The following is a 23925-nucleotide window of genomic DNA, read 5'->3' as shown; positions in this document are numbered from 1 at the left end:
AACGTTAAGGTGGAAAACGGTGTCTCAGGTGGCCTTGAAGGGGGGGCAGCATCCTACCCTCGAAATGGGGAAGGAAGGACCCGGAGGGGGACATGGAGAAAAAGGGGGGGGGGGGGACAGAGGTGGACTAGTGCCCCAGTGAGAGTGATGTGAGTAGGAAGGGTAGATGTCTCTGAAATTAATATGGGGAAGGTCAAAATTGGAGCGGGGTATCTAAAGAAAAAATAATATAGAAGACCAGGAAAGCACATAGAAGAGAGAGGAAAAAAAGGAAACAAAAACATAATAATTATGGGTTGGTAGCAAAAGAGGAGCCAAAAGAGGAGGAAAAAGGGGGAGAGTGTCAGTGTGAGAAACAGTAGAGGAGGGGAGCAGAAGGAGAAGTGCGAATAAGAATAAGATTAAAAAAAAAGAGGGCAAAGACATTGGGGATAGGAATGAAAAAGAAATTGGGAATGATAATGATAATAACGGTGAGAGTGACCGAGGGGAGGTAAAATTAGCACAAAGGAGGGAGGGAGGATAGTAGTAGACAAAGAAAAGAAGGAAAAGAGGAGCTGACGAGAGCATGAAGAAGACTGAGTCGAGAAAATAATGAAAGGAAAGAAACGAAGAGAATGGAGAAGTAAAGAGAAGGAGGGGGGAAGATGGTGGTAAGTGGATGGTGCTTTCATGATAAGACCGGACAGGGAGCAAATGCGGGTATATGTTTGTACTCAGCTAAGACCGGTACAAAGCAAAAAGGTACAACACCACACCGATGGTATATGATTGGAAGTATACCAGATAATCGGAATTCTACCCAATTAGTTGTATTGCAACTTCCGTAGGAAGTGTTCAGCTTACTGGCACAGAGAGAAAGGGCGACCACGTTTGCAAAAATACGTCTGTTTTATCCTGTAAAGCATATATAAGTCGTTCGTGGGATGCTGCCTGATACATTGCAGTGATCCATTCCCCATGTGAGGGAGCGGCGGCTGCCCGCCAATGCCTAAGGATACATACCTTTGCTGTGGCCAGTGCGGTGTGCAATAAACGACGACGTGGTCGGGAGAGGTCGAGGAGCTCTCTGGTATCATGTAGCAGTAGGAGGGGAGGGGAAGACGGTAAGGGTAACACATCTCTAAGGGTGACCCCACTGATCGCCAAAAAGGCTGAATAGCCGGGCAGTCATGTAGAATATGTGGCAGATCACAACGTGCGTGAGGGCACCTCCAGCAGGAGGCATGAGGTAATAACCCTGCAGTACGCAGTTTCTGGGGGTCCAGTACCAATCATATAACGTTTTAAAAAGACTGAACTTCAAGCGGGCCTCCCGTGCTCCGCAGTCTCTGGCCTCGATTAAGTCTGCCCAATCCTCTAGTTCGTATTCGACCTGCAAGCGCGCTTGCCATTTATTCTTGAGAGAGATGAGGAGGGGGAGTGAGAAGAGGTGTCTGTTCAACAATGTCTGCAATCCCAGGTTTCAAGATATTGAAGTATCGGGGATGAAGGAAGTCGACGTGGGAGGGGTAACCTAGACATCCATCTCACCAGACAATGTCTAAGCTGTATAAAGCGCCATGAGTAATGATCGAGGAGATCAAATTCCTCTTTGAGTTCCGAGAATAACATCCATCTGCCCTCCGTTAGGAGCTGATCCACCCGCATAGACCTTTGAAACACCATTCCCTCCGAAAAATAGTCTTACCCCCGATCCGAAACCCTTTATTGCCTCACAGTGGTGCCCTATTATGTATTTGGGGGTACACACCCAGTAAACGATGTGTCTGCCGCCATGCATTTCGCATTGCCCAATCATGGGATTGATTGTTCTATTGGGTCCCGAACCTGCATTATAGAGCACCTGGAGTCCTGATGCGGAACACAAGAGCGTCTGTTCTGCTTCCACCCAGAGCGGTGGATCCCGCACTCCTGGTAGTAAAACGACCATCTGTGAGAGATGTAATGCTAAGGCATAGTGTTCCACTGAGAGGAGACTCAAACCCCTATATTCACGTCTGGCGAGCAAGGCGGATCTAGGCAATCGTGGGCACATGGATCCCCAAACAAAAGCCCGGATGCAATGACCTATCTCTCGGAGGAGAGACAAGGGTATCTGCAATGGTAGCATGCCCAAGATGTATAGAAATCGTGGTAAGGTCACCATTCGTACCACCTGCACTCTGCCCCACATAGAAAGGCCCAAATGAGACAATTTCTCGAAATCCCACTTCATATTGCTAATCAAGGGATCTAGATTGTCTGTCACCATTTTATCTAAACCTGTGTTAATGTCAATACCCAAATAACGAAGACGTGAATGTTACCATTTGACTGAAAATTCCTGAACTGAAGCGCTTACTGTTACAGGGGATAATGGTAGCGCCTCACTCTTATCCCAATTGATTCAATAGCCCGAAAGATGTACAAATTCCATTAAGATAACTCTGAGGGCTGGGAGGGAGTTGGACAGGTCAGTAAGAGTGAGTAAAATATCATCGGCATATAAATAAATGACGGAGCTGCCGCCCGGAACCGAGATTCCGGAGAGAAGATTGGAGCTGTGAATTACTGCTGCTAAAGGTTCTACCGCTAGGAGAAACAATAATGGAGATTAGGGGCAGCCCTGATTCTTCCCCCTGTTGACCGAGAAGAAGTCTGACAGAAACCCGCCACAGTTTAACTGGGCTATCGGGGAGTCGTACAGCAATCGTACTCTGCCGATAAAACTAGATCCTAGACCAAAACGTTTTAGTATTTCAAACAGGTACCACCACTCTATTCGATCAAACGCCTTCTCGGCATCCAAGGAAAGGGCAAGGGCCTCCTGTGAATCCCGCACTGTCCAGATGGCATGGAGTAGCGTGCGTAGGTGATTTCTTGATCTGCGGCCCAGTACAAAGCCAACTTGAGTATGGTGAACCAGAGAGAGGATGACCTTCTTAAGGCGGGATGCCAAGGTCGCTGCCAGGATCTTGATATCTCCATTGATGAGAGATATGGGATGATAGCTACTGCATAGAAGAGGGTCTTTGGCCGGCTTGGGTAGAACTGAGATGGAGGCTTTGTTAGAACGAAGATGTAAGGAGCCCATCTGGTCAGTCCCCTGAAACGCCTCGTATGAGGCATCTACAGTATCAGCTCCCGTCCATTTATAGAATTCGGATGTGAACCCATCCTCCCAGGGTGCCTTGTGGTATGGGAGGTTGGCTATCGCTTGTTGTATCTCTTCCTTGCTGATGACTCCCTCCAGAAGCGCTCTACCTTCATCCGAAAGGCATGGTATATTCGCCCTCTCCAGAAAGGCGTCCAAACGCCCGATGTCCTCAGTTGTTTCTGGAGTGTATAGGGTGTGGTAAAAACAAACAAACTCCTCGTTCTCCCCCTCCTCCCCCCAATTGCCTGAGGGTGCGTAATGAACATGCCATCGGGTCCACGGAGGGCTGGTATGGCCAATGCTGCCTCCCTTTGACGGAGTTGAGCGGCTAACAGGTGACCCACCTTCTCTCCGTGTTCATAGTGGCGGCCTCTCAGCTGCTGTAAGGCATATTCTACCTGTGAGGTATAAAAGGAGTTGAGCTCCATTTTGGCCAGTTCTAGGCAGCAGCGGATGGACAGGGTGGGTGTACTCTTGGGTGGTCTGTGCAATGCAGTCTTCCAGTTTACGCTGTCGATTCCTCCTTTGAGCATTGGAAATGGCTGCATCCCTCATGAGCTGTCTTCGAATCGTCGCCTTCGCCGCCGTCCATAGCAGCTGGGGTGAGAAGACCGAACCCTTATTGTCTTGAAGGTACGTGGCGAAGTGCGACCTAAGTTGTTCCTTTCCCTTTGGGGTTCGGTATCTGGGGTTTGGGAGACGCCAAGGCTTACGACCAGGTGAGGCCAACCCAAGCTCCAAAGCCAATAAAACCGGAGAGTGGTCAGACAGTGCGGCCAGAAGAATTTCAGACATTCGAATTGACTGTAATAACCGATGATTGATCAGAAAATAGTCCAGCCGAGATGGAGTTCCATGTACTGAGGAAACAAAGGTGTATTCACGATCGGATGGATGGGAAAGGCACTATGGTCCGAGAGGACATCACGTAGGAGGGCCCGGTCCGCGTTGTTGCCTGCATCAAGACCACTTGATCGATCCAAAATAACATCTTGCACTACGTTCCAGTCCCAACCCAGCAGGTACTGGGAGGCGCCAATCACTGTCAGTCGTCGGTTAAGAGAAAGGAGAAAAGAACGTTGTCGCGCTACGGCGCACGGCACGAGCCGAACACTTGGCTCTGGCCGCGGCGCACAGCGCTGGGAGGCGCTGCGCCCCCAACCTCTCCTGCATTACTCGAGGCCCCAAATTGGGCATGGGGCCTCGTTTCTTTTCTGGCGCGGCACGCCTCCATTATTAGATAGCGTTTCCCCCACTTACCTGCTATTTTGTCCTTCTCTTGCTGTTGCCCTCGTTTTTTCTCCCCTTTTTATCTTTTCCCTCTTTCCCATCATTCCCCGCTCTTCCCCACATACCTTGGTTCCCTACTCACTATGGTGCCTTGTCTATTGCCTTCTATGTATTGTTCCCTATCCAATATGGTGTCCTTTTACTTCCTGCCGGTCGTTTCCTGTTCTATGGGTATTTAAGGGCTGTGATTCTTTTCCTTCTTGCGCTGCAACTCTTTCTTTTGGATGGTGTCTTCGCTCCTTCTCCCTTGCAGCAGATACTGGTTCCGCTTTTTGTTCCAGTGTTTTCCTGTTCATTTTTGGTCTCGTGTTCTGAAAGTATTGATCTTTTTGCTCTTATTCCAGGATATTCCTTTTTGAGGTTTTTTCCCCTTTTTTAGGTTTTTTTTCCCTCTGGCACTCTTTCTGAAGGACACGGACTGCCCTTGGCGTTCCCATCGCCTGCAGCACCATGGCTACCAGAAAGAGCCGCCCCTATCTGGGCCAAGGCAGAACCTACAAGAACCTCGTCACTCGTTCAGCGGACTCCAGGCTCAAGCAACGAGTAAGTCGTGACAAACGCTTGGAGCCTGTGTGGGCATAAATAGAACCAATACAGATTGTAGAGGAGCCCAGGGTGAGCTTAGCGAGGACGTAACGCCCCTCTGGGTCGCACCATGTCTTTAGAAGCCTGAACTGCAGGGACCAACAAATGAGTATTGCTAACCCTCATTTCCGCCCCGAACACGCCATCTCACTGTGTTTAGATGGCGTTCCGCTGAATAACACCTTGCCTACCCAGTCTCTACAAAGTTTTTTGGATTCTGATGGAGAGAGGTGTGTTTCCTGTAATAAGGCAATGTCAGTTCGTTGTGACCGGACATAAGATAGGACCTTCTAACGCTTGATATAGTGTGTCATACCGTGTACGTTCCAAGATATGACGGTGAGCGGGGTCGTCCCCCCCCCCCCCATTATGGAGCATAGTAGGAATCCATTCAATGGGGAAGTGAGGGACAATGTGTTCGCTGATATAAGGAATGGAAGGATGGTCTAGAGGCAGAGAAGCTCTAAGCACCCGGGATCCAGAGAGGTACTAATAGATAAAGGGGTGAATGAGGAGGGAGAGCCTCAGTGACGAAATGGAAGAAAGTCAAACGGAGAGAAGAGCAAGACGGGGAGGAGAAAGATATGCAGTAGAGAGAGAGAAAGAGAAAAAAGGGGGGACGAGATAGAAAGAAAGAATAGTCACTGAGATGGAAAAAAGAGAGAATAGAAAGAGGAATAGAGAAACCCAAAAGAGACCGGGGAGAGGAAAGAACAAAGAGAGTGGGAAAGAAAGCAAACGAATATAAAAAAAGAAGAGAGGGTGAAAACTACAGTGAATGAGAGTGAACGAGAAGGAGCTCGCCACTGAAAGTCCTGCTAAACTGTGGGTCAAAACCTGGAAGACCCGCGTGCCGGGCGGGCAACGGGGAGGGCAGAAGGGGAATAAAAGAAATTGCCAGGCAGCCCTACTGAGAGGTAATGTTGGGTGATAATGTGCGGGGAGCAGAGACCATAATAGGGTCAGCATCGCCAACAGAATCAGTCTCTGGGATCGGGTAAAGCCTAATCGCCGTTGTCAGAGACTGCAAAGGGGGGGGGGGGGGCAGTCAAGGGCCTTAGAACTATAAGAAGGGGAGTAGCCTTACAACACAACCCAGGACATATCTAGTAAAAGTAAGATAATCCTAGGGAGTTGCGGAATGAAGACTAGAAACCCCTGGCTCATGTTGACTGTGCCTTTCTCCACTTTGATGAATGAGGATAAATAAGACAGGCGAGGAGGAGAGATTAATCCCCCTCTTAAGCGGCAACGTGGCATATGTTGAGGGGCCACCATGGATCCACCCCGCGGCCTCCCCCCCGCAGCCACGAGACCACAGGAGAGAGAGAAGAGGAAGCACGAGGGGAATAGGGCAAATAAGAAGGGGTGGGTGGCGTCTGACAACAAGAACCCAGCCCACAACCAGGGACCAAACATAGAATACGTGTAGAGTAGTTAACACCATATGAGAAGTGTTAATAATAAAGAAATAACTCTGCATAGATTGTATCAGGAAGTCTATGCGGTATTACTTTAACAGGACATTCGTAGCCGCTGCTGCCCCGTAGGCCCGATCACAGTTCCATCCCTAAGGTGGCAGGGTGATCACAATGAGGCTAGCTTTGTATCAGGTCCACAAGCAATAAGACATCATAGCAGACATAATAGGAATGTGAAAACATAACATCGACCCAGACCTCTTCCCAACCCCCTCCAACTGGGGAAAAAGACAATAATAGTAGTAGACTGATATGACACTTAGCTGTCCGTTGAGGAAGAACCCGTTGCTGGATTGGGTGTTAAAGGTCCTCAGGGCACCCTGGGGGCTAGCATTACGGGTGCTCTTCAAGGGCTGGCTTCAAGGGGGAACGGGACTGGTCTCTGCCCAGTTCCTGAGTATGGTCAGTCACCGCTTGGAAGGCATGGTCACGACCCTCTACTGAAAAGCAATGTGGAAAGAGTGTGGTGTAACATACAAATTCACTACACCTTACCATCCCCAAACAAATGGGTCTTTTGCGAGGCTGGACGCTGAGGCTGAGACATCGGAGGCGAAGCAGCAGAGAGATCCTCAGGAGTAAAGGTGTCAAGTTCTGAATGCGCAGAGGCGATGTCCATATGATGTGAGGCAAAGCCATTCAGAAAGGAGCTGAGTTCTGCAGGTTCAGTGAAGTTCCTGGATTTGCCGTTGTATGTAATCCACATGCGAGCTGGTTCAAAAAGACCATATTTAACATCCAGGTTCCTGAGTTGTGGGCGACGGGCCAGGAATGCCTTCAGCTTATCATTGGTTAGTCTGGAGAAATCCACCGCCACCCTTCTCGTATCCTTCAAGGGAGTATGGGCCTTGGGGGATTTGGCTGCTGAGATGATCTGGTGATCCTGTTCATGGCGCAGAAAACAAGCGATGATAGGACGGGGCTTGTCGGGGGCAGCTTTATGTAGAGGACCAATCCTGTGGACCCTTTGGAACTCCAAAGGCAGCGAGAACTCCAGACCAGTAAGCTTGGGCAGGAGAGATTGGAGAAAAATGTTGATATCAGAGCCCTCTTTGTGTTCCGGGATGCCAAAAAAGCATACATTGTCTCCTCAACTCCTATCCTCCAGGTTAATGACCTTGGTTCTTAAGAACCGTAACTCCGTGTCATGATCGGGCAGTGCCGCTACCTGGCCCTCCATAGTTGTGAGACGTTGATCTAGATTATGTGCCGTCTCCCGGAAGCCAGCAATGTCAGCCCGAATGGAGGAGGAATTTTGGAATCCATTGCCTCCAGGAGACGCCCTACTGCGGCGATCTCCAGCAATATACGGTCCGCCGCCTCCAATGCAGGGGGGTCAGCTGGTAAAGATACGGAACTTGGAGGGGCCTTCTGTGCTGCCATGGATTTTGGTGGTGCAATAGCCTCTGAAAACAACAGTTGGCGGGAGTGTTTGCCAGTAGGCTTCCCGTTTGGCATTGCCCCAGGGTGGCGAAGTTCCTGGAGAGGAATTACCTAGCGAAGATGCGGTTGTTAAATCCTGATCTTGCTTGAGAAGCACCGAGATCTGTAACGTAGCCGACCAGGCTACTGGTACCCTATCCAACATAAGGGATCGATCAGGCAGACTGGGAAGCCATTTGGCGGCGTGAGTGGACCCAAACATAGGAATGCGTTCTCCCTTCCACCTTCCAAGAGGTGATAGGCCCCTCCTTCGGAGCTCCTGGGGCAGTCTATATTAGTCAGGGCCCAACACTAATAGCCAGACTGATACAGTGATAGGAAATAGAGGAATGGTGACTGCAGTGATGAGCCCCGATGAATCTGGCAGAGTGGGGCCTCTGTCACTGCTCCTTCGTAAGCAGGCAGGTGGACCCTGCCTTATGAGATTCCCCGCCAGAGGAACCAGTCACTTGTCGCAGACATGGACCTTCTTATCGGGTCTTCTGAGGTTGGCACTGGTCTCTGCTTGATGAACGCTAAGGGGGTCATTCCGAGTTTGAACTTCCCCCGTTGAAAGACCGCTCCGCGGTCAAAAGACCGCAGGGGCCATTTCGACTTTCCCGCTGGGCCGGCGGGCGACCTCCAAAAGAGCGCCCGCCGGCCCAGCGGGAAAGGCCCTGCAACATTGAAGCCGGCTCCGAATGGAGCCGGCGGTGTTGCAGGGGTGCGACGGGTGCAGTGAAAATCCTTCTGGGGCCCTGTTAGGGGGCCCCTGCACTGCCCATGCCAGTGCAGGGCCCCCCAGGGGCCCCACGACACCTGTTCCCGCCATCCTGTTTCTGGCGGTGAAAACCGCCAGAAACAGGCTGGCGGGAAGGGGGCCGGAATCCCCATGGCGGCGCTGCAAGCAGCACCGCCATGGAGGATTCTCCCAGCCAGGGGAAATCCGGCGGGAAACCGCCGGACCCGGCTGGGCGACCGCGGCTTTACAGCCGCAGTCGGAATAGCAAAGGAAGCACTGCCAGCCTGTTGGCGGTGCTTCCGTGGTTGTTGACCGCCAGGGTCAGAATGACCCCCTAAGTGTTATAATTCTGTACCCTCCTGCGGGCCTCTCTGCAAGAAGTTCCTTCCGGATTCCTAAATGGGCTCCCAAAACTAGATTTCCTGTATACTTCACCCCATTGAGTAGGGCCCGTGGTATTTGCCCACTATACTTTCAAGCTCCCGCGGGGCTCCTCCGCCGAGTCGGGATGCTTCGCTGCGCGCCTGGCCTCCAGCTGGTCCTCCGTACAGAAGAGAGGGGGCATTACTCCTTACCCTCTCCTCCTGGTAGGCTCTGGTCTGCGTACAGGAAGCGAGTCTGTTCATGCGATCAAAAATAGGCGCTCCCGGCCTCTCATTGTGTTGCCGGCGCCCTCCGTCCCATTCTGCAATTGAGGCTGCGGCTCTGTGTGCCTGGCCGTTGTCTATTGGCGGCCGGTATGGTCAGTGCGTGCCGTGGGACCCCCTGTTTCTTGGGTCCGGCGCTCCCTCGGGGGCCTCCGACATAGCAGGAGAGGCTCACAATAAAAAAACAGCGCCCCCTCCACCGGTCCCTGCCCAGCCCGGGCACACGGAACACTGCGTTCAGGCGGCCATGAAAGACGGCGGCCAGACCACGCCCCATAAGTTACATTTCTGATAAATACTTCTACCTGCAGATTCCTCACCTGTTCCAGGGCATCAGACTGGGTCCGGAAACTTCAAAGCAACAAGGTCACTGGCAGGGGGCACTGGACTCAGCCGGTGCTGGTACGGATGTCAGGCGATGCCACTGAGGCCATAAAGTGCCCTCTCCGATGTATCTACTCCAATTTCCTTTTTTCCACCCCTTCGACGTAGAATTTTCCTCACAAAATAGAAATTCTAAAAGCAGTATCATGTCTTTTCCTAAAAATCTGGTTTTAAACCATACAGAAAGTGTGAGGGACAGATGTGCATCATGGACCCCCATGCTATCGGTTTAAGGTATCTGGGTTCCGACCATGACTTGGTCAATTTTCTCATGCCTTTCTATGCATCCAAAACCCATCAATGAACAAGAGGCCCAGCTCTTTATGGACAGGGTAAAAGATTAACATCACTGTCAGAAGCTTTCTCAACATTGTTCCCATTCTCCATCTTCTTCAGCCGGTAAGAGGAGGAAGGAGCAGAAATGCTCCAGAGGTTAGTCCTCTTGTCGTCTGCATCTCCTACTGGACTTATGCCCACGGAACCAGAGCTTGTCGAAGGATGCCAGTAGATGCTCTGCGCAGCCCCGCTCCTTCCATGGATCTGGTTCCAGGCAAGCCTCCTCTCCAGGAACCTTTTGTGCTAACGTCCCCACCTTAAAGGTCTTTGGTACAGATGGCACTATCTTACCCGGAGTTTCAGATGCTGGGATTGAATCCAGTGGTGTTCTTGGATGCAGTGTTTTCCATCTTCTCAAAAGTGTTGACGCCATCTGGTGCTTCTTCAGGGCCAACGTCTTCAGCAATAATGCCTCTGTTCCTGCTGTTCCAACTGACACCGCTTGGTACCCCATCTTTGGATCCTTCTCTCCCTTTTGGCCCGGCACTCTGCTTACCTGTGCTACAACCAGTACCTTAAATGGCAGAGCTTCTGCCGCCACCTCCAACTCTGCTAGCGCTGCATCCTGAAGTTGAGCCCCAGGTTCTTTCTTGCACAAAGGCCCAGTGATTGTTGGAAGAGGAGACTTACTGATCTCGTCTTCTTGAGATTTTTGGAACTGATTTGAATCCTATATATTATGATCCTTGTCCTGGTCTGGACCAGGAGCTTCTTGATTTTCAAATCCTCTTGTTGCGTAGTGTCTTGGATAACCTCCCCTGAGCTGACCATGGAGTTACCTCACGGCACAAAATCATGCTGAAGGCACAACTACCTATCACTGAAGCAAAGACTAATGTCCTCACTGAAGTTGGCCTCTTCTGAACCTCTTCTCCCCCTCAAAGAGGCATTGCTTTAACCCATCATTCCAGCTTGGGAGAAGTCCTCATCTATGACAGCAGTCAAACGGCTCATGGCTTGCCATTAATGCCCTGCTCCTGGGGATCCAGCTTCCCTCTGCATGCACCCTCAGTGGGGAGCTTAGTTATCTAAGCTTCTTGTTAAGGGGCCCGGTCTGGTGGTGCATTCTCTATGGACCACTCTGACCTAGAGTCAAATCAAATAGAGGCATGGGCCAAGGAGGCCTTTACTGTAGGAAGTACAGCCCTCAACTCTCTTAACTCTAACCGTCTTCTTGCATGCTACAATCTTGCGTTATGGGATATGCCCAGATGATTCTAGCACATGACCCAGCCTACATTAAGGATCACTTCCAGGAACTCGTAGCCTACGGCGAGAATGATTCTTGACACATCATAAAATCTTGGTCAGGCACAGCAGACTCTGTCACATGAGCCATGGTTACCTCAGGCATAATTCAACGTCATGCTTGGCTCAGGACATCCAAATTTCATCTGATGTACCGTCCAATCTTACGGACCTCCCCTTTAATGGAGTCTGCCTGTTTGGCGACAAGTCTGATTCAGCACTGGAGTGCTTTAAAGCTTGTATGGCCACAGCCCGATCCTTGGGCCTTGAACTTCTGCCTCTGAAAATCTTTTCATTGCTTTGGTGGCTTTTGTAGAGGATCTGCCTCCTGTTCCAGATAATAATAACATGGGTCCAGCATCAGCCCAACCCTTTCATCAGATAATATAGAGGTTGAGGATAGAGTTGCAGATTCACCTTGCCACCCTCCTCCTCTGCCTCCTCCCCTGTACCCCCAGGGAAGCAGGCCTAATCCTTTTTGCAGCCTCTTGCAGCACCCGTGGGGCGCGGGTGTCCCTCTTTCTTCCAGCCTGCACGGCCTTTACTTCGGACCAGTGGGTCCTTCAAGTTATAGAACAGGGCTGCACTCATCCTTTCCTTCAGTTTCTGACATCCACCCTCCTGAAATCCTGCTTCCTCCCTTTTCTCAAGCATTTGGCCATTCTTCAGCAGAAGGTAGCAGCTCTCCTCCTCAAAGGAGCAGAGGAAAGAAGAGGCTGAGGGTTGTTACACACGTTCGTCCTTCTTGGGCAACAGAAACTGAGGTCTACATCCAATTCTAGATATCAGGAGCCTGAACTAGTTCTTCAAAAATGAAAACGTCAAGATGTTGACCCTAGCTCAAGTTCCACAGGCGTTGGAGCTTGGAGCCTGGATACTGTCACTCAACCTGTAGAATGTGTATTCCCACCCCACAATCTTGCGGTCACATCGTAAGCACTTGCGATTTGTAGTAGGTTCTAAGCTCTACCAATTTGTGGTACTTCCATGGGGTTTGACATCGGCACCTAGAGAATTCACAAAGGTGATGAGGGGAGGGTATCCCTGTGTTCCCATACCTGCACTAGTGGCTCTTCAAAGCTGGCTTGCCAGGCATATACTGTTGCATTACTTGCCCCTGACAATATATCTCTGCTGTTCGACCGGAGCCTGTACCACATCTCACCTATGCCCCTCCAAAGAACTACAGTTCATAGGATTCCCTTCGTCACAGAGAATACAGGATATTGAGGAGTTAAATCCATCTTTCCAGCAAGGTGCGAGAGTCCCAGTCTTGAAAGTCCTTAGATTCCTAGGGCTTCTGGCTTCCTGTGTCCTTCTAGCCATGCACTCACATTGGCACATGAGGGCCCTGCAGTGGTGCCTCTACAGGCAGTGGTTTTATCACAAGGGAGACCTGTCGGATTCTATTGTGTTCTCCCCCAGCGCTGCAGCAGAAGAGACTTGGTGGGGGGAAAGAGGCAAACCTGACTCGCAGGATGACCTTCACTTCCCCACCAGCTGTGACTATGATAGTGGCAAATACCTCCATCCTAGGGTGGGGAGCTCATCTAGAGGCCCTGAAGGCCTGCCAGTGTTTTTGCTGGTGCTCAAGGCCTTCATCTCCTCCATTGTGGGTCGATCAGTCCAAATATTGACAGGCAACACAACACCTCAGTTGCCTGGACATGTTGAAACTGTGTTCTTGGGCACACTGCCAAGGGATCTGGCTCACCACCCATCACCTAGCGGGGTCTCTGAATGTCAGGACCAACAGCCTGAGCTGGTGTTATCTTGCCCATCATGAGTGGCATCTTATACTGGAGGTAGTCCAGGACATTTCACCCATTGGAGCATTCCTCAGGTGGACTGTTAACCACCTCGGAGGAAGAAGCTCAGTGCCAGCTGTTCTACTTCCTCCTGTATCCGTTGAGGGAAGAGTTCAGCGACGCATTTCAGTTGAGGTGGACCTTCTGATGCATTACCCGTTCTCCCTCCCCGTACACTTGGTTCTTTGAGTTCTCTGGAAGATTGTCTTAGACCAGACCCATGTCATTCTCATTGCCTCCAGTTGGCTGAGAAGTGTGTGGTATGCGGACCTTCTGCGCTTCTCCACTTGTCCCCCACTCTGCCTTCCATCTAGGCCAGACCTTCTCTCCCTGTTTGGGAGAGGTGAGGTTGTTCTGTACCCCAGTGAACAAAACCTTCATGCATGGAGATTTGAGCTGGGATAACTGAGCTCTTTTCAGCTGCCCCTGGAGGTGATTGACGTCATCTTATCTGCCAATTGCCCCTCCATTCCCTTCCACTAAATCTGCCTATTCCGGCAGATGGGGCAACTTTGTTGCATAGTGTGCAAACAATGGATTGGATCCCTTGCAGGCCAAACTATCTCAAATGCTGCAAATGGGGCTTCCTCCTGCTCAGAGCGAGTGTGCCATTGGCACATTAAAATGGCTATTCATCAGTCTTGTCTGCTTTCCTCTGTCTGCCAGATCAGCTGCTCCTGTTTAGGCCCCCTTGTTGTCATGTATTTTCAGAAGGGCCTGACCAATCTTTTTGTTTGGGACTTAAATAGGGCTTTGACCGTTTTGTGGGGGACTCTATTTGAGTCCCTTTACATTTGTACTCTTTGTATGTTGACCTCCAGAACTGTGTTTTTGGTTGCAGTCATGCCAGCCAGAAGTGTCAGTGAGTTGCAAGCCCTTAGCTGTCCCCCTCCTTTCACTACCTTTTTTCCATACAGGTTGATGTTGTATTCCAGGGCTGCTTTCCTGCCTAAGGTTGCCACTCCTTTCCATCTTGCCTGATACATCACCCTTCTGATCTTCTCCCCTCCTCTTCATCCTATGAAAGAGAAGAAACGGTTGCATCGGTTTGATCCCCGTTGGTTGGTTATTTACTATCTAGGCCATACCAAGGGCTTCCGGTCACATGATCAGCACTTTGACTGCTACTGTGGTTCCCAAAAGGCGTTATAGAACTGTATATCAATGGATTATCCTCTGCATCGCCCTAGCCAAGAAAGAGTCTCCTGAAGGGATCGGAGTCCATTCCACCAGTTAAGCACTTCTACTCTCGTTCGAGGTGTCCTGATTGCAGAAATCAGCAAGGGTGCATCGTGGGCATCCTTACACGTCTTTGCAAAGCAGTATTATCTGGATGTGTAGGTTTGCAGGGATGGACACTTTGCCTGGTCTTTTTTGCAAGATTTCCTGGTGTAATCATCAATCATACCTCCTCCAGGGCGGGGTATTGCTGTGAAATCTGCTCTATAGGTGAGGAATCTGCAGGTAGAAGTATCTGTCAGAAGAAAAAACTACACACCTGCAGAGTCTTCACCGACCTGCCCACCTCCCTGTTTAATGGATGACTTGTAGGGCAAGTTAATAAGATCCCTTCTTACATTACTATTATAGTGCAATCCTTCATCGCTGTCAGTCTGTCCTCTCGCCTCGATGGCTGGGAATGAACTGAGGGAAACTGATGTAGGTACGCCAGGGCAGGCACTTTATGGCCTCAGTGGCATTGCCTGACGTGATTTCTGATGCCGACTGAGTCGAGCTCCCCCTACCAGCAACTCCTTACTTTGAAGTTTCTGGATCCAGTCTGATGCCCGAGGTTGTTCTACAGGTTAGAAATCTGCAGGTAGAGTATCCACCAGAAAGATTGTCATTGCATGGAGCTGACTTTTAAATTTTGTACATCTGATTAACACTTGGGTGTCCAAGAGGTATCCGAGAACTCAAGTCTGAATATGCCCTCACTAAGTAGTCTGTCAGATCGTCAGCCCGCTAATCCTCCAACATTACATTCAATAAATTCTTTGTAGAGAGATTGCCAAAATAAAATTACGTTTAAAAACTCCCCCGCTCCCTCTTACATTGTGCCTATCACACAAAAAAAAGATAACTTCTTCAAGCCCTTGCATTTTATCTGCCTTACCAACATAAACAACTCTAACAGTCACAATTGGGATAATATTTTGCCTGCAACCTTAAGTGAGCCTTAAGTCTCCACTTTTACAAGTCCCTTCTCCCAAGGCATCTTTCCTCAAAGCTCCAATAGGGTCCAACTCTCTACTTTTTTAAATGTAACAAAAACGCTTACATTCTGTGGAACTCTGCAGTAGCTGCTGTGCTCGGTCAGTCTGAGAAAACTACAGACATTTGTTTTGGTTCTTAATTTGTGAGCGCAATGTAAGGTATAGTGAGCCTTCCCTTTTGTTGTCTTAGCTATTTGGATATTTGCCTAGTTCCTAATGCTCGAAGAGAGCGTTGGGAAATAGGCAAATATAATATTCTTAAGTTTCTTGACTGCACTTCTACACCTACATTTACAACTAGTTATAGACTCGTGATCTGCCTAGCTTTGGTAAGCCCCAATTGGAAATAGCATGTGGTGTAATGGCTAATACTAAGGCTTCTATCTCTTAGGGTTAGAAAGTGAATTTTGATTCACACCCTCAATTTTGTGAGATAGAAACTAATTTTAGACAGCCTTTCTTTAAGACTTTTGACACTTTGCTTAAGTTTCCAATTATCCATAATGACACGATGGGCTGAAAATAATCGCCAAATTGTAGTTTCTCCAAAGGTGGACAGTGTAGGGTTTTTAAACCTGTATATATACAGTAATTCTCTGTCCTGGAGTTCTGTGGTTATGTAACATTTGTATTGCACACAAAGAGGTGAAGATTTTGGAATTGCTGTAATTGATGCTATCACCTGTTTTTAACAGATGTCTTTGTTTCCCTGGCAGCCATAGAGAAATCAGAAAATTCTTCTGAACACACTTGCCAGCTCTGTGGAGGTTGGTTTGATACTAAAATTGGACTGTCAAATCACGTAAGAGGTCACTTGAAAAGACTAGGCAAAACTAAATGGGATGCACATAAGTCTCCTATATGTGTTCTAAATGAAATGTTGCAAGATGAGGAAAAATGTGAAAAAATGATCAAAGCTTTAAACAGTCGGCGAAATATTCACAGACCATACGCATCTCGAAAGTTTGTGTCAAGTGATGACGTAACTGCCACTGTTCTACCTCCTGAAGCACACCACAATGGTATATTGCCAGAAGTTACACCTGTGCAGTCATTACATGGACAGCAATTGACAAATGAGTATAACGAAATGGCATCCGATCCTTGTAGTGAAAACCGGAATCCAGCCCTTACGCTGATTGAACTTCTGAAAAATAAACCATCCGGAGATTCTACCACTCCGGACAATTCTCCTCAAAAGATCCATAATCAAACAGCAAGAAAAAGGTTTAACCAGAAATGTATTCTTCCAATAAATGAAGACTGTTCCCTTGTCTACCAGCCACCAACATCAGCAGATTGCTCAGGTAAGAGTGTATGATTGAGAGGTTTTTTTTATATTATTATGTGATATTTTTATGGATTGTACAACAATGTTGACGTGTGTTGAGTCCCTCCTCCGAAGTTAGACCTGACCTCATAGGAAGGCCTGTAAAGAGGGGGAGGACCTTTAACAACTGTTATAGCCTGAGTCCAAAGGGGTGTAAAGCTGTTGGAACATATCACTCACTGAGGTAAAATGGTCTAAATTGAACAAGGAGAAACAGAGAGACGTGCAGCAGAAGAGCTATACTCGTCAATATTGGCCATGGACCACTTAATTGTCTTAAGTGAAGCTCCTAACCTTCCAATGTTGTAATAAAAATAAAGAAAACTCCTACATTACATCCATGTTCGATACATTCAGAATATACACTAACCCTCTCTAAACATCTGTAGATGCACAAACAACATTGACGATAAAACTATGGAGACAAGCTCCAAACTTCCACCTCACCAAAATATAGAAAAGTAAACCATTGAAACCATTTTTTATTAGAAGGGTTTGTTAATTGCACACTTTATCTGCCAGTTCATTTTGCCCGATCTGCACAAGCTGTTTAAATTAATCTTAGTTACATTAAGCGCCTAAGCAAGTGTCTATTTCTTGCCCACTCTTTGGGACTTGCTATAGGCATTAAGGAGGATTCCTATGATTGAGGACATGTAACGTGTTACATAGCAACATTCGGTTAGAAAGGTTCAACATGAAGGAGAGGGCGTTTGCTACGCAGGCTAGTAGTATTTTCGTAAAGATAGAAGTCAGTGAAGCAGCCTCAATCTGACCTTGAAAAAGACGGCCACATCTCTGCCATGGTGTTTAATCCCTGGTTTAGATCTGTAATTACTTTACAGAAAAGAGAACATTTTTCCTTCCTATTGCAGTACTTAACACTTAGTACATTACTCCTACTAGAAACTGCATTATGAGATCTACTAGAAAATCTTCTGGTATTTCTACATCACTGATTAATTTTGAGGTGCATCATGCTCTAGCAAAATCCATCAGTATTCATAAATATTCTTTCAAACTGAGCTACTTCCTAGTCAGTTGAGATTTGTTTTTCTCTTGACAGTTGAACTTTACCTCCTTTTAAATGCCAGAGTTTGAAGAAGTAAATGTGTTTAAGAGGTAAAATAGTCAAAAGACATGATCGAATTGGGGGTACTCCGTTCCCGGCACATTCAACTGTTCTCCATTTGAGAACCACTTCACTGAGATGGTATGGAGTTCGAATTGTGTATTCTCAGTTATGCTTAACTGGCATCTTCCGTGACCTAAGCTTTGAAAACTAGGGCTGTTTCATCTAGGAAGTCGTGAAGGTATACAGCAGTTTACAGAAGTGAAATTTGAACTTTAGGTAATCCATACAGTTTCTAAAGCAGAGCCAAACTTGCTTAATTAGCAGTAACCTCCCAGAGTGAAACCTCAACCTCTCCACCCTTCCTATGAAAGATTAACATTTGATCTTGTGGTTACAGCTTGTATGCTATCAAGATTGCTGAGATCTGTGGAATCTGCATGTGTGTGTTGCACATTTACATTTAAGATTGAGCCATGTGAATTTGAGCTAGCCAAGCAATTGTTCATCAACTGCTTTATCCAAAGCTTTCTCTCCTGGTCATCAGTGAATAGAAGGATCCTGTGCATAATCATTTTACATCTTTGTCTGTTTAGCACATTACTTAGTTATACGATCTAGTTTTCTGACTGTTTCAGTGGTGGGGAGGTAGCATTCCCTAGTAAAGATAAAGATAAAGATAAAGAGAAGGGAAGTTCATTGAGAGTGATATTTGGGTAACTTATTTTTCAAAAGATTTCCCCAGTCATACAGAGAGACACTTTTTCACTGCTATTTAACTTTAAGCAGAGCTCTGCATATTGAGATGAAAGCGTGAACAAATAATCTATTCTTATAAATTACTTTTGAAAGGTGTGAAATATATTCTTTGACAATGATTTGTATCAGCCCAGTTGATCATTGCAGTAGAATGAGTAAGTTTAGATGGAAAGTCATCTGTCTTAAAATAAGATCGATATGCAAATCTATAACCATTTTGAGTATGGAATAAAAAATACAGATAAGTGCCTTTAAATCAAGGCTAGACTGTTCTACTTAATTGCTTTTGAACTACCTTATCAAAAAGAGGTATTTTGGTGTGACTCAAGCTGCATGTAACCCCAAACAATTTTCTGAGCAGTTGTGTATTCCTCTTAACATTTGGTGTGAGTTAATCTGGAAATTCGGTGCTTGATTTGTTTTTCTTGGAGTAATAATGACTGAAAACCCGGGAATAATATGCAGCTAAGTTTGGACTGAGATAAAAGGACTTGTGGAATAAGATTTGTCAGTCAGATCCACAATTCCGGTACACTGACGTAGTTTCTGAAAGATCCAGCTTCATGCTGAACTTTAATCGTTTATTTAAAAAAAAGTCATCCCTCTTAGAGATTTACTCAACTTTGTTTACATGCCTCTACTATTAACCTGGGAAACCCAAATTTCTGCCTTGGAAGTACCAGAATAGAATGGATAGTTAACTTTGAACGACCCCCCTTTATTTAGCATGGGGAAGGTGAAGTGAGACTTAGGGCTATTAACTGTGGTAGAGGAAACTCACACTTTGGAAAAAATGGCATTACCATTTCATAGGGGTTTTCTATGCTACACCACAGAGCACCATACTAAACTATGCTCTATGAAATACCATTTCCTTCAATGCCATCTCAAACAGTTAAACAAACTGTATCACAGTATTCAGTTCAAGATAACACATCATTGTTCCACAGTAGAATATAAAACTCATGCCCACTTTAGTAAGTGATCTAACACAACACCTCACCATAACAAATTATGCAATTCCCATGCTTCCATATATAACATCCGAACACCATCCCTAAATAATGATTCAAGCAACTAGGGCTAGACTGTCCATTTTGAAGATATGCAGTGGGCTACAAGGCGGGGGTTACCTTGAGAACGGAATAGGCCACACAACCCACCTTTGTCTCAATTGCCACTTACTAGTCACAGCCTCCTGCAGTTTGAAAATGATTTGAAAATGTGCCTTAGGCTGATTTTGGTTTCCAGTTAGGCTATACATGCAACCCCCTTGTAGCACCATGCCTAACCCTATTGCATAACCCATAATATCTCACCCCTACAAACTGCATTTTTAGCCAACCAAAAGCCCTATGATATCAACTGAAAGACACTTCACCATACCACCTACATTACCACCATCTGTAGAATGTGGCTCTACTGTATAGATTATGGCACAACACAAAACCATACCTGGTGGCACCACACAGCTGCCATATCAGATGTAGATGTTTCTCACAAATACCTGGTTACACCACAGCACCTGCACAAGACTATTCATACCATCTCACTAACCGCGCACACAGTATACCTTTCCATTATATCCGACACCACATTTCACTGCACCTCACCACTCTATTTCTATACTTCACACACCACATCAACCTCCAATTCCACATTACATCTCCAACACCCCATCACACCACAACTAAAATTCAGGAATGCCAAATCACCCCACATATCACATCTAGTTGCACCTTGCAATACAACACCACTTGTCACCCATAACTTGCCACATTATTCTATGCTATTTTAGCATGCATTTTAATAATTTGATTAATGTTTCTCAGTTTTTTTAAACTCGTATTGGTTTCTCAATAATACCTGGGAGAAAATAAGCTTTCCCTTGCTAAGAGAGTGGCGGGTCTCCAGTTTCTCGTTTATTTGCATCCCATTATTACTATATCTGCAGCCTTCTGGATGCCTGAATCTAGCTAATTGCGTGGTCTTAACCTCCTCATGCATTGTCATAGTGATGTCCTTTATTAGCTAATTACCTGCACAGCCGCACAATTTACATGCTGGTGGTGCATAAAAATGCAGGCCCATTGACACACTTTTTGTGGCTATAGTCCAGAACCTTAACCTCTTGTGTCTCCAGGAGTGCTTATCTTAACACTTGCTTTGACTCCTCTCTGTTTGCTCCTAGGAAAGCCTAGCTGACACGATGTGTATGCCCGCCTTCTCTAATATCACCCCACTGACCTGAGCTACCATAACTGAATCATTGCTCCCACTATCTTGAGGGTATCTCAGTGCTTCTGATGTGCTCCACTTCTGATGTGCATATTAAACCATTTATTGTTCTGAAAAGTACGACCTTCACCCCCACAGGGGTATCTTGGTGCTAACATAATTAGCAACAAGTAAAGTAGAGCATCAAAGGAAAACTAATTATCTTGAGAAAATGCCCAAATTCTTTAGGCTTTGTAAACTTGAAGTCATGAATTTGTCTCAAGTTCAGTGGTAAATCATTCCAGTTCTTGGCAGTCGCAATCAAAAATATGCGACTGCTGAAGACTTTAAGATGGAACTTTAGAATTGTGAGCAAAAGTTTGCCATGAGGTATTTAACACGGGCAATTTGTAATGAGAGTTGAGAATTAGAAGGAGCACTACAGGGGGAAAACAATGCTATGTGAATATGACACAGCAGCTTGAACAAATCTGCTTCTTCAGTGTAAGCCAATGCTGAAACAATATCTCTGGGCATGCAATGGGGCTCCAGTCTAGCGACAGAAATCTGAACTATATGAAGCTTTTAAGCTCTATAGACAAGCTGGTCAAAATATACAAATTTGCAGTAGTCTTGATGTACTGATATAAACTAGTCAACAATTTGTACCTTGTGGAAAAAATGTAAACCAGTATAGTATATGTTTCAAGGAGCAGAGTTGGAAAAAAGCAGGTCTGCTGCACTAGCGTGATCTGTCACAGCTAAGGAATAATCCGTCTTCACTCTGAGATAGTGAAAACTTGTAGACAAAGCTGGCTTTGGGTCCAAGGAAGAAGGCCAGAAAGAAAGGTACCAAAATGGTGACAGCCAAATCGAACAGTGAATCTCCATTTTATCACTGTTCAGTTTCATATATTTTTGGTCATTTAGTTCTTGCTGCAGGGCAAGCAGCTGAATAGCTGAGTAGCTACGGGCTTGACTGTCTTCAACAAAGTCTGTGTGTTGTCTACTTAGAGAACTAATCAAACCAATCAGCATGTATGAGATGAGCTAGAGGAATCAATTTATATGTTAAATAACAAAGTCATAAAATTGACTTTTGGTGCAGTCTGCTCCCCAGGGTTCTGCTGATGGAGGAAAATCAAGAGACCCGTATTTGAAATGTTCTTTTGTTAAGGATGCACGAAAGCCCTAGATACTAATTTCAATAAGCGTATTCAGAAAGATATGGTCGCTGATGGTGTCAAATTCTGCGCAAAAGTCCAAAAGAATCACAGCAGCATATAATTGGCAATCGGTAGAGCAATGAATAGATAAAGTATGTCTCTTCATCTAAAGTCATTTTTTTATTATTATTTTACATTGGAGTGAACCAAGCATGCTTGAAACTATTTGGGACGGTTCCTGATATTAAGAAATAATTCATGACTGCTCCCTGGAGAGCAACTTCCATTAGTAAGTAAGTGACCCTTATGGAGTTTGGCAGGAAGTGGATTAGAAGGAGAACTGCAGTTTGTGGTATGTAAAGTAGTATTAACTTACTAAAAATGCTATTCGCATACCAATGGCCAGAGAACTCCATATCTCCTGTCTTTTTTGTGTAAAGATCTCCTCCAAGGTGGCAGAGATCACTGCACGCATAGGTATGTTTCAGTAGTAAATATTGGAGGGGCAAGGAGGAGTGGCTTGAAACTGGAAAATAAGTACTTCTAAATTAATGGTGTTTAGAAGGAAGATTATTATACAAGCATACATCCACAAAAATTAAGACCATTGCTATTCACAAGCTAAACTTCTAACTTTCACACCTTCCCACAGTATACAGTGAAGGCAGGGAATTAAAATAATAATTCATAGAAACCAAGATTATAACAAGTGTAGCTATGTACATAAGTATGTGCACGCGCACACACATTTAATATAATAGTAAAAAATGCACTTAATTTTAAATAAAATGCAAAGGAACTTTGAAATTTTTAAGAAAATTTAATACAAATTAAAAAAATAGTGAGTGTGGGTTTTAATTGTTTAAACAGTAATTGTAACTTGATATAATTACATTATTTGTACATTTGAGTTAACATGCTGTAACATGTTAGTGCGTTAGTTCTCAGTTAAAATGTAGTATTTTAAATTAATTTACTTTTATATGAAATATTAAGTTATTTACATATTGTTTTAAGGAACTACGAACTAATAATTTTCTCCATAATTTCCCATTCAGAGATCTATGCCTGAGTAGCAGAGATCTCCACCTGTGTGTGCTTTGTTAATAGTATTAACTTTGCAAATGTAAATCCTTTGGTGGCTTCACCCTCTCATTGGAGAGAGCGAGACATGTAAGTCTACAGCTAGGTGTAAATGCACCCTCAAATAGCGCATAGTAAATAGACTTAGGTGTAACTCTACACCTAATAGTAAATATGCACATGTTTAAATATAGGTGTATATATTTACCTTTGTGAATAGGCTGTGATACTTTAGGTGGTGTGTTTCTCAACGCCTGCTCCATCCCCTGTCACAAGTCTGAAATCACTGAACTCGTTTTAAAATACAGTTTTGATATATTTTGTTTTACAGAGACTCGGACTCCTTAACTCCTCTGGACTTGATATAGCCCTTTAAGTTTACAAAGGCTGCAAAATGCTGTGTCAAGACCGCCCTCATATTCCTGATTGAGATTTTTCAGTTATCTTCCTCAATCCTTCCACCTACAAAACGTTTTACTCGCATGTGTCTTTTTATTGGAGTTTTAGTTTATGGGCCTCCTGCCCTTCTGCTATCTTGACCTATTGATCAGTGATATTTCTGCTCCTTTAGGAAAGCATCTAGTGTGGTGATACAGCGAGTTTTGAATGTGTGGATCTGTACTTTTAACCTTGTACGCGGCTTTTCGATTCAAATGGAATGTTTCTTCTTGTGTCCTGTGTCAGCGGGCACATGCTCACTATGGGCCATTTGCTAGATTTTGTCTTTACTACTTTCACAGATATTTGTGTTTTTAACCCTTAAATTTTACCTTTGACGGTTATGTTATTTGAAAAAGATTTCTTAAGTACATGGATGCCCCCAAAAGGGAGCTTGTTGATACTAGTCACAGTTAAGACAACATTAGAGGATAAGCAGGCTAGATTATAAGGAGAACAGCCAGGTCTTCAGTTGCTTCCAAAAACGTAAGTGATTTTGAGTCTTAAAGAAGTTTGCAAAGAGTTCCAAAGGGATGGGGCTAGAATGCAGAAGAAACGTCGG

At 45.8% G+C, this 23925-nt stretch overlaps 1 protein-coding gene across 11 annotated transcripts in view; it reads left to right on the top strand.

Annotated features, from left to right (window-relative positions):
• The window catches only part of ZNF644 (zinc finger protein 644), a 641487-nt gene that overhangs the window by 310155 nt on the left and 307407 nt on the right, over positions 1–23925 (top strand). For all 11 annotated transcript variants that reach the window (XM_069232338.1, XM_069232341.1, XM_069232340.1 and 8 more), the window contains one exon: positions 16015–16605. In XM_069232338.1, the coding sequence (XP_069088439.1) occupies positions 16015–16605 (591 nt within the window). The remainder of the gene's footprint in view (positions 1–16014; positions 16606–23925) is intronic.

This window comes from Pleurodeles waltl, chromosome 4_2, assembly GCF_031143425.1.
Source record: "Pleurodeles waltl isolate 20211129_DDA chromosome 4_2, aPleWal1.hap1.20221129, whole genome shotgun sequence".
NCBI classification, from domain to species: Eukaryota; Metazoa; Chordata; class Amphibia; order Caudata; family Salamandridae; genus Pleurodeles; species Pleurodeles waltl.
This window is presented reverse-complemented; position numbering and strand designations above follow the sequence as displayed.